Source organism: Callospermophilus lateralis, chromosome 1 (genome assembly GCF_048772815.1).
Source record: "Callospermophilus lateralis isolate mCalLat2 chromosome 1, mCalLat2.hap1, whole genome shotgun sequence".
In the NCBI taxonomy this organism is placed as follows: domain Eukaryota; kingdom Metazoa; phylum Chordata; class Mammalia; order Rodentia; family Sciuridae; genus Callospermophilus; species Callospermophilus lateralis.
This window is the reverse complement of record NC_135305.1, coordinates 12024734-12035721: the sequence shown is the minus strand read 5'-3', so window position 1 is coordinate 12035721 and position 10988 is coordinate 12024734. Positions and strand designations below refer to the sequence as shown.

General features: G+C 37.8%; 1 protein-coding gene across 1 annotated transcript; it reads left to right on the top strand.

Moving 5' to 3' along the window:
* Positions 1–8791: 8791 nt before the first annotated feature.
* Positions 8792–9745, top strand: LOC143402331 (olfactory receptor-like protein OLF3). The gene has a single exon (XM_076859751.2). The coding sequence runs from the start codon at positions 8792–8794 to the stop codon at positions 9743–9745; it is 954 nt and encodes a 317-aa protein (XP_076715866.2).
* The last annotated feature ends 1243 nt before the right edge of the window (positions 9746–10988 follow it).

Sequence of the window (10988 nt, the reverse complement as noted above, 5' to 3'; positions counted from 1 at the left end):
TCAGCCAGGGAGGTGCACCAACTTAAAATCTTCAACCAATCTAAGGAAGAGCTTTAAAGTTAACAATGCCTAAACCTGGCCCTAAATCCTGCCTGCAGGATCTCCCTTCTCTCTAGCAAACTCAACTATCACACCTGAGAAGAATATTTGAAAATCTAATGGAAAAGTTTCCTTTATTTTTCAGCAAGATCCTCTACATTATTGTATCATTTATTATTTTTTAAATTTTTTTCTATTCAGTGTTCAATGGTGACCTGAATGGTTCATAGACACTTAAACGTTTTCATACCTGTTTTTTGGTTTTTTTTGGTTGTTTTTGTTTCCATTTGTTTTGTTTGCTTGGGTTGGGTTTTTTTCCCTCATTCATAACATTTTTTAAAGGTAGTTATTTTTTATTATTTTTTAAATACATGACAATAGTGGAATGCATTACACTCATTACTACCCATATACAGCACAATTTTTCATAACTCTGTATATAAAGGTAGTTATTTCTTGTAGATCAACAGTTTGAGGACTAAGATGTTTAATTAGAGTACAGCAGTTTTGTTCTTGTACTCTTTTTAAAATTTTTTGAGACAGGGTCTCACTAAGTTACTGAGGCTTCCCTTGACTTGTGGTCCTCCGGAGTCACTGGGATCATAGATGTGCTCCACCACGTCCAGCTTGTTCTTAAGTCTACTTTGGTGTAGCTACTTCAGCTACACTCAGGGGTTGTTTTCCAGTTCTGTTGACTCTACTCATAACCTTGTCAAACCATTCTTCACCTTTGGTATTTTAGTATTCATGTCTATTATTTGCATTTGATACATCAGTATAACTTTCATTTCTCTGCTGAAAGTCCTCATGCATTTGTGCAAGCTATTTACCGTTTTCATTAGATATTTATATTTATTAATGAGTTATTTAAATATCCCGTATGACAGTTTATACATAAAAATCATATATAATTAATTTTTATATAATAGGCTCTTAAAAAGTAGTATTATGCTTTATAATAGGCAGTTTTTTTTCCTGTTCTTCCAATAGTGTTGTGTCAGGGAGGGAATCTATGCAATTAGAATTTATGCAATTAGAAGTTGAATTGGATTTGGATTTTGTTGTCTCACTGTGGTTGTCTTCATAGCACCAACAAATTTAAATTAGTTTATGTTACTTTTTCTTACTAAGGAATGTTAAATTGTTGCAGGTTATTTCCCAGTGGTGCTCTTCTTGCAAACCCAAGCCTATGAAGTGATAATAAATATTTCTGCGTTGGTCACAAATGCTTATTGGAAGAATGTATTCAATTTCTAGGAAGACATCTATGAGGTAACCTTTCTTTGCAGAAGAGAGAATGTTTCCTGTTTGGGGAACAGCAAGAATTGTAGGATAAGTGTGGCTTACACGAAGGGAGAAATAAAGAGAAATTTAGATTGCAGTTGACTTTGAAGCATTTCACTTCATTGAGTTAAGATTTGGTAATAGAGTTATTGATGACTTTACTTTTGAACTGGTTAGTGTTAGAATAAAGTGTCACAGGGAAAAATCAATAGGAAAGTAGTCTACAGAATGAACTGTTCCAGGATTTCTCATATTTTATTTTATCAAAAACATTGAAAGGCTCCCTATAACACAGTTTGCTGGATCCTATCTGCATAGCTTACAAATCAGTAACTACATGTTGAATGAAGCCTATCACAACTTGGAAGACACTAAACTACATGGTCCTTTTGAACTAAGTATTAAAATAATAGAGGCGATCAGTATTAATAATAAGTATCTATGCAATAGGTTTTTTGAAGTAAGAGTTGATATAATTTGCTGAATGTTAAAAATTCAATGAAAGGTAGATTTTATACAAAAGTATTTATTTTTTTGGGGGGGGGGTGGGTGGGTATTGGGATCTCACTTGCATCCGGGCACGGGCAGTGGAATTTGGGATTCCTCTTCCTGATGTGGGCTGTGTGCAAAATAAAGCTAATAAAGAAAAGAAGGAGGCGAAAAACCCACACAACCCAGAAAGTTATTTTGAAAAGCGAGGGTGGGATGGCTCTTTGACCTCAGGGGTCGAGCTTCCATACTGGAAAGAGAGAGAGCAAGAGCCCATGTTTGCATTATTATATAGAGGAAACTTCAAAGGTTTTCCACAGAATGTTCTTCTGCCAAATAAGGTAGGAGGTGGGCTGTTCAGCTCCGAACAGCTTATGACCAACACAACGTAAGCCTGTGTTGTGTTGGTCATAAGCAATTAGGACCAACATAAGCTACTAGATCAGTCTCCCTAGCTGAGGGAAGTCAGAGGTCAGTGCATTGTGCAATCCATTAATTGGGAGGAACCACAAAATAGCTTTCAATGCCAAACCCAAATCTCCTTGGCTCAAGGCAGAGTGAAGACGTTCAAATAGCTCAGGAGTGGCTCCCTGCACTGGGGATGAACTCAAGAGGATTCATGCACTGAGCCACATCCCCCACATTCCCAACCCTATTTTGTATTTTATGTAGAGACAGGGCCTCACTGAGTGTCTAAGTGCCTCACCATTGCTGAAGCTGGCTTTGAACTTGAGAATTTCCTGTTTCAGCCTCACAAGTCACTGGGATTACAGGCATGTGCCACTGTGTCCAGCTAAAGTATTGTTTTTTTTAAAAAAAAAACTATCAATAAATAATAACTGCATATTTATGTGGTGTTTTGATACATATATATATATATATATATATATATATATATATATATATATATATATATATATTATAGAAAGATTTTGTCAAACACATCCATCACCTGACCTACATATATTTTTGTGGAGAATATTTAAAAATTACTCTATTGGTAATTTTGAAATATACAATAATTATTATTAATTATGGCTTCTGTGCTGTGCAGTAGATTACCAAAATTTATTCATTCCTGTCTAACTGAAAGTTTATATCCCATAAGCAACATTTCCCCTCTCTCCACCTATCCCTGCCCCTCAGCCTCTGGGAGCAGCCATTCTACTCGCTGCTTCTATGACTCCAACTTTTTTAGATGGGAAGCTAAGAATTTGGGAATTTAGTTTTGTTGCCTTCAGCTAAATGGAAAAAATAGTAGTGATGAGAACTTCTGTAGACTGTGACTAAAACACTTATAGTCATGGAATTATTTCTCCGTGTCTCCAAGAAAATACCAACCAATTCTTTCAATTTAATTGGAGCTTATAAAGAGGGGGAAATGAGAAGAATTTGTACTTTCTATTTTCTGGAATAATATAGAAACTTTGTCAAAGACATCTAGTGCTTTAGTACCAGAAGCCATGCTAATATGATAGAATATGTCAGTTACCTTGGAGATGTATGATACATTGAGCATATATGATATAGCAGGCAATTAGTAAATATTGGAGAAATAGATGAGTTGGTATGCAGATAGGACCCAGCAAACTGTGTTAGAGGGAGCCTTTCAATGTTTTTGATAAAATAAATCTAGAGAGAAAGAGAGAAGACTAGTTGTCCTCCCAGAATACAAAATGTACACAAGGCAAAGAGGAATACCACAGAATTATAATGCAATTTCATTCTTTAAAACTTATATTGAACCTCTTCACAAATATTAAACATGTAAAGGAGTACAGAAAGTTAACAATTTTGTGTTAAGGATTTTTTTTTCCTTTTGGTAACAGGAATTGAACTCTGGAGCACTCAACCAATGAGCCACATCCCCAGGTTTTCTTTTTTGTTTGTTTGTTTTTTGCTGAGTATGGCTTTGAACTTGTGACCCTCTAGTCTTAGCCTCCAAGCCTCTGGGATTATAGGCATGCACCACCATGCCTGGCAAGGATTTTTGATGACCCTTTTCTTTCCATCTTTTCCCCTATGGACTCTAAAACTCTCTTTATCTATATATTATTTGGAGTCTTAAAGCTTAATCATATTTTTGGAACTTTAACAGCATGATGTAAATATAGGTGTTCTTCAACACGTGCAATGCCTAGAGGTATTTTTTGCACATAACTTTGGGGTTTGAAGCAAAACCCTTTTGTCTGAAGAAGAGATGTAATGGCATTCTAGAACCAAATGCTTTACCTGGCAAGGATTCAGGTAACTGCTCATTAGAATAGGAGTGCAACTCCAGGAGAACATCCTAAGTTACCAAAGCAGAAAGCAGGCTTTGGTGACTTAAGAATACCCTAGGCTTCAGTGGCATTTTGGAAGGAGAATGGAGAACAGCCTTCCTCAGGGAGAAGAAGGGCAACATAGAAACCCTGGAGAACTGGGAAGGTGACAGCAATTAACACTCTAATGCATGAAGCCCCTGAGGGGAATTTGGCAGCCCCACATTGCCAGTGCAGCCACCACACTTCCTTGGGTCTTTGTGGGAGCTAATTTGAGGGCACTTATGAACTTCCTCTCAGTAGCTTCCCTTGCAAACTAAACTAGTCTCAGGTGATTTCTGAGCCCTGGAGCCAAAAGTGTTGAGGACTCTTAACCTCTATCAGAAATCATTTTGTTGGAAGGGAGTACTCTTTAGAAAACAACTGCAACCTAAACTAAAGTAGAAATGCTCGAGTTGTTTTTTTTTTTTTTTTTTAAAGAAGCTGATTAATATTTGAGAGCTCTTAAAAGAAGGGTCAATAGAAGGCATAATGTAAAGTAAATAGGCTTTGGAGGGACAGAAACTGCACTAATCTGATTTGTTAGGGAATCTGAATCAGAAATATGAACATGAATGTTGAAATCTTCTCATTCTAAGTATTACAACAAATATAGTAAATTCTGCTTTCAAAAGCTGGAGAGTTTGGTGTGTGTGTGTATGTCTGTGAGTGTGTGTGTGTGTGTGTGTGTGTGTGTGTATGTGTGTTTTTTATGGGTTTCTCGATTCCAAACTTTATAACCAACAGGGAAAATAAGAAAGATTAAAACAGATGGGGAAAAGAATAATTTAAAATATTAGAAATCTCATGGATAAATTTCACATTATTATTGAAGAAAGACATTTAGAAGGGGAACCCAGACCCATAAAACTTTTCTTTAGATATTGATTAATATTCACAAATTTGTGGTAGGAATATATTACATTTTCAGAAAAGATAAACTGTCTATTGTTTTAAAGTCTCACTTCTCAGTTATTTTCTTAAGAGTTTAAGTAAAAAGTATTTTGATTTTTCTTCACATGAAATTTGAGTTCAAAATGTAGACTGGGACTTCAATTGAGGTTTTCCAGTCCTCATTTCAGTGCTAGTACCTTGAAAATGTATTTTAAGGACTTTACTACAGAGGCTTCATTAAGAGAATTATTTTGCAAAAGAATACCCTGGTCTTAGTATAGGGAACAAGAGACAGGGACAGTGATAATTTGCACAAGATAACTATAATAATAAATGATACCACAAATTAATTTCATGATTGCACTTCTTTGAGAAACTGGGTCTCCATAATTGGGCTCAAATTATGTGAAAATTGAGGCAACCCAATCTAGAGAGAAAGAGAGAAGACTAGTTGTCCTCCCAAAACACAAAGTTATTTTATATGTCATCCTCCTAAGTGGCCCTGGGGTTCTCTATGTCCAATTGTGGAGACCCTCCTGTCCGTTATGGATGCAGTCTGTTTATACAATCAAGAGTTCAGCACAGTGAGATGGCTCTCTCCCTAAATGAAAGTGTCATTTCCATTGACATCCCAACTGTTTCAAGGTAAGATTCAGATTTATTTTGACCATCAGGAAAGAAACATATTTGTAGGTTGTGTATCTTAACCTTCAGGTACTGGGCTTCTGGATTTACCCCTGCTAACACTGTAGACTCTACTAAGGAAGCCAAAAGTGATTAAGAATCAAAGATGTGTTACAAAAGGGATATGCAAATTTTCCAAGGATAAATTTTTTTTTTTTGGTTTTCTCTTACTTAGCTGTAGGGAATCATCACTATAATGAATGGGAGATTATATTGGTAATATGCCTATCTCTAAGCCCCATTATGTCTCAGATAGGATTTTTGAGGCAGATACAAATTTTTGTCCAACTGTGCACTCTTTGAATTTCCATGAACAGTGTAAATTATTATTATTATGAAGTATATTTTTCATATGAGTGTGAGACACTAGATAATCCTTTTGTACTCTGTGTGCCTCCTAAGTCTTTCAAATCAATACTCACATAGAGAGGAAAATGAAGAAAAAAAAATTTTCATGTGGCTAGGTAATAGAGATAGAAGATGTTGTTAGATAGTGTTAAAGGTGTAATGCACTCACTGGGGTAGAGTGAAATGTGACACTGACTGTTGGGAAGGGAAATGACATCTCAGTTCCAGGCTCTGGTGATTTCCTTCCTTGCAAAAGCACACTGAGTCATTTTTGAGTGTTGGGCCATAGAGCAGCAAGGAAACCAAATGTAATTAAAAACTGTACAAGAACAATGGGAATAGCAGCAAGGAAGCCATCTCCATGGATGACACGTGACGATTCTGACTGCTTGTGACCCATGTAGTGGACAGATCTGTTGATGTTTGCTTGTGGGTCAAGTCTTGCATCTTTTCCTTGATGAACAGTTTCTCATATTTCCTTCAAGTTCTTACCACTTCTATTAGAGCAGGAACATGGAAAGGGAGTGACAGGTGCAAAGATAACAGGTACTTTATTTAGAGAAGTCATTTTCCTACTTGGAAGGATATTCTTTCTTCCCAGGCTTTCTGCATAGACATTGAGTTTGGCATAAATGGGACCTCCACAAACTGTTTAACTTTAAGGAATCAGTAGCAGACCAGTTGAATGATGCCTGATTCTATGATTTTGAAATACCAGATGTTACCAGCAAACATACCCACAATCACTGCCTGAGAATTTACCAGTAGAAATATATTGAACTTAAGATCTTGACATCCTTGGCATTGCTTTTAAGAGAAGAGGAAGGACAATTTTGAGTAGGGCCATGATACTGGAAGGCAGGACCTGTGCAGAGAATAGCATGAACTCATGCAGGGTTAGAAGACAGACTCAGAAAAAGGGAGACGGGGATGGCTAAAGTCAAATTTTTCTTCCCCATCCAGGCAAAAGGTAATCCAGGCTCTAACATCATCCCAGGTTGTTGTGTTAATTCCTCACTCATCTTGTTGAGCTGATGCATATTTTCAGCTAAAGATGTTATAATGTAATAAATTGTTGAAAAAATAGGGAAAAGAATAGTGGGTGAATTTATCAGGTGGAATAGGAATATAAACAATATTTGGTTTGTTAAAATTTAGACTAACTTGGGCTGGGGATGTGGCTCAAGTGGTAGTGTGCTCGCCTGGCATGCGTGCGGCCCAGGTTCGATTCTCAGCACCACGTATAAACAAAGATGTTGTGTCTGCCGATAACTAAAAAATAAATATCAAAAAATTCTCTCTCTCTCTCTCCTCTCTCACTCTCTCTTTAAAAAAAAAATTTAGACTAACTTTTTACATTAATTAAAATGGTAAGAGTTTCCATGGAATCAACAAAAAGATTTTCTTTATTTAAAAAGGCTGATTGATTGAAATTTAACTTTTAAATTAGGCATATTATGTCATGGAAAAAAAAAGGTTTGTGTGAAGAATCTGAACACCTATTTTTGGTCTTTGTTTCTTTGTCATAGAGAGAACATTTGAGTCTTGATATTTTCCCCAACAGGTACTTACTGAATAATGGTAGAAGGTACATAGAGATAATTTTAACTAGGGCCTAAAAAAAGGTAATCTTTTTAATTTTATAATTTGACAAATAAAAATTATATGTATTTATTTTGTAGACTTCAAGTACTCTCACCAGATAAAAAATCAATGTAAGTATGTAAATTAATACATAGCTTGATTTAGCCATTTCCATAACAATAATTTTTAACTGAGAAGTTTTAATATTTGCTCTCCACACCTCTTCTCTGAGTTTTGCTGGAGTTTCGGTGTTATTCACATTTAAAGTTTCCATTTTCTATTCATATGTGACTATTTTACAGGGCCAGTTGATACACTGATTCATAAAGGCGTCGAAGGGGACGATTTTTTTTAGCAGAATATTCCTATGGCACTTTTATTTTCTTTTTGTGCTGGGGATTGAACTCAGGGCTTCCCTCTTGCTGAGTATGACCTCTGAGCCATGTCCAGAGTACCTTTGTCATTCTATCACATGGTGTTGATTTGTGATGCCACAGTAATAACTCTACATTCACCATGATTCAAAGATATAGGCAAAGAGAAATATTCCCTCCCAGTGCTCATGTCTAAGAGGTATATTGTTCTCCAGTACCATGTTCTGAGCAGGCAGTGTGGATTGTTTTTGAGGACACAAGAGACATCTCAAAATATGAGGGGAGGTATGCTTTGAGGTTTGTTGAGCATGAGGATGATATGACACAAAAAATGAAAATTAGGATTTTATTGTTTATTAAAGGAGTTTAAGATGAGTAGTTAACATGAAAAAAAAAAAAAAAACACCCAGGGTTGGATGAATACTAAGGAAGAAATACAAAGTAGACTTGTTTATGCATTTTCCCAGTATGGATTTAGTTGCCATACTGCAGATAATTCTTTAACCTGCCAACTGTATTCTTCTTTGTTGCTACCTATTTTACCTGTGGTCCTCATGTGCCAGTGTCTCTTTGGCATTCTGGTGCCAAATCGTATCCTCATGGAGACACTCCACTTGTGATTCAAAGTCTATCTATAAAGTGTATGGCGACCCAGCGTGTCTTCCTGGATGATGTGGGATTTGAAGTACTTGACTAAAAATGGATGGTCTATATAAATGCAATAAAATTTGTTTATGTTTCTTGATAAATATCTCTTGTGATTTGTGAATTTTACTACAGATTAACTTTTTTTTAATGGGAACATATAATCGGACATGGGAGAGTGAATTTATTCTCCTTGGACTGACCAGTGACAGGGACACTCAAGTCTCCCTCTTTGTCCTCTTCTTGGCCATGTACCTGGTGACAGTGCTGGGGAACTTCCTCATTGTTCTTCTGATCAGACTGGACAGCCGGCTGCACTCGCCCATGTATTTCTTTCTCACCAACCTCTCCCTCGTGGACGTGTCTTATGCCAGCAGCATCGTCCCTCAGCTGCTGGTGCATTTCCTGACAGAACACAAAGGGATCCCCTTCCTGAGCTGTGCTGCCCAGTTGTTTTTCTCCCTGGGCTTGGGTGGGATAGAGTTTGTTCTCCTGGCAGTGATGGCCTATGACCGTTATGTGGCAGTGTGTGACCCCCTGCACTACTCAGTCATCATGCATGGAGGCCTGTGCACTGGGTTGGCCATCACATCCTGGCTCAGTGGCTCCATCAACTCTCTCATGCAGACCACCATCACTTTCCAGCTGCCCATGTGCACAAACAGGTACATTGATCACATATCCTGTGAACTCCTAGCTGTGGTCAGGCTGGCCTGTGTGGACACCTCCTCCAATGAAGTTGCCATCATGGTTTCTAGCATCATCCTTCTGATGACACCCTTCCTCCTGGTGCTTCTGTCCTACATCCGGATCATCTCCACCATCCTGAAGATCCAGTCCACAGAGGGGAGGAGGAAAGCCTTCCACACCTGTGCCTCTCACCTCACTGTGGTCGCCCTCTGCTATGGCATGGCCATTTTCACCTACATCCAGCCCCACTCCAGCCCCTCTGTCCTTCAGGAGAAGCTGATCTCTCTCTTCTATGCCATTTTGACTCCGATGCTGAACCCCATGATTTACAGTCTACGAAATAAAGATGTGAAGGGCGCCTGGCAGAAATTATTAGGACAGTTTTCAGGGATAATGTCAAAACTGGCAACATGATAACTCAGGGAAATCACTAGAAAGGAGAGCTGTGCCCCAGTGCTCCCCACCCCACTCATTTAACAGGCTTCAGCTGCATTGCCGTGGCATCCAGGAAGCAGATGTTGTAACAAGTGCTGGTGTGTTATGTAGGCGGCTGTTCTGTAAGTGTGTTGGGTGTGGGATGTGGGAGTATTTTGTGTCACAGCAGTGTGTTCAGTGGAGTTAAGCACTGCTGATATTGAACTCACCTCCCGTTCTCAGTCTCCATTCCCAAGGCCTGAGATAAGACACACTTTTTTGATTTGTCATATTGTTTCTAATTGTGACCCTTATTCATGGATCTTCCCTTGGATCCCTCGTTCTTAGCAGACACACTTTGGCAAAGGTTTAGGGGTTTCCAGTGGAAACAAAATGCATTTTCACATTTGAAGTCTTACATAAAATAATGGGTGGTATTGTAGCATGTGCAGTAACTGCATGAATCAACCCTCTGAGGAGGGTGTTGCTGTCAAGGCTGATGGAAGGGTCTTCATGCAGCAGCACGCACTGAATGTGGATGCAAGGCCATTCTCTGAGTGCTGCGGGTAATGAGGGATCAAGTGAAGAAAGGTCAAGTGAAGGTCATGTTTACCCCAGTAGGGATAAAACTAAAAGTTGTTTTCACCCAAGACCACTAATATCCAAGGGAAAATGTTAGTTTCAGGCAGTAATTGAAAGTTTTCAAGCAGTTTGAGAATGATTTTATTGCACCTAAATGGGTATCTTTAAAAATGTTAAAGTTATCTGATCTTTGGAAAATCCATTAACTTTACTCTGAATCTTTAAGAACAAAATAAAAATATGACATTTGAGAAAATGTATAAAGTGTCAAAAGCATAGTTTATCTAAGCAAGGGAATCCTCTTCAGCCAGATCCCATGAGAGTTAAGGAGATCCTTTAATGTGGATTTTGGGGAATTACAGGTCAGTTAGCTGTGAGAATTGTATCATCAGTTCTCTCCCATTCACTCTCCCACATATAACAGGCTCTTGTTAGCCTTTATAAACCTAATCTGGGTTTCAGAGTGGATCTTGTCTTTCATAAAGAAAACCAAAAATGCAAAAGAAAGTCAAAGAAATAAGTGAAAGGGGAAAAGAAAATGGAAACAAAAAAGTTAAAGCATAAGAAAATAGCTGGTCTTCTCACTTCCTTGGAGGCTAAGTATTTTCTTCTCTGTGACACTTCTTTAAGTCAGTTAACTAGAGGTACTTACATTTGTCAA

What these genes read in the sequence shown, in the direction of transcription:
- LOC143402331 (XM_076859751.2), top strand. Translation starts at nt 8,792, where the DNA reads ATGGGAACATATAATCGGACATGGGAGAGTGAATTTATTCTCCTTGGA.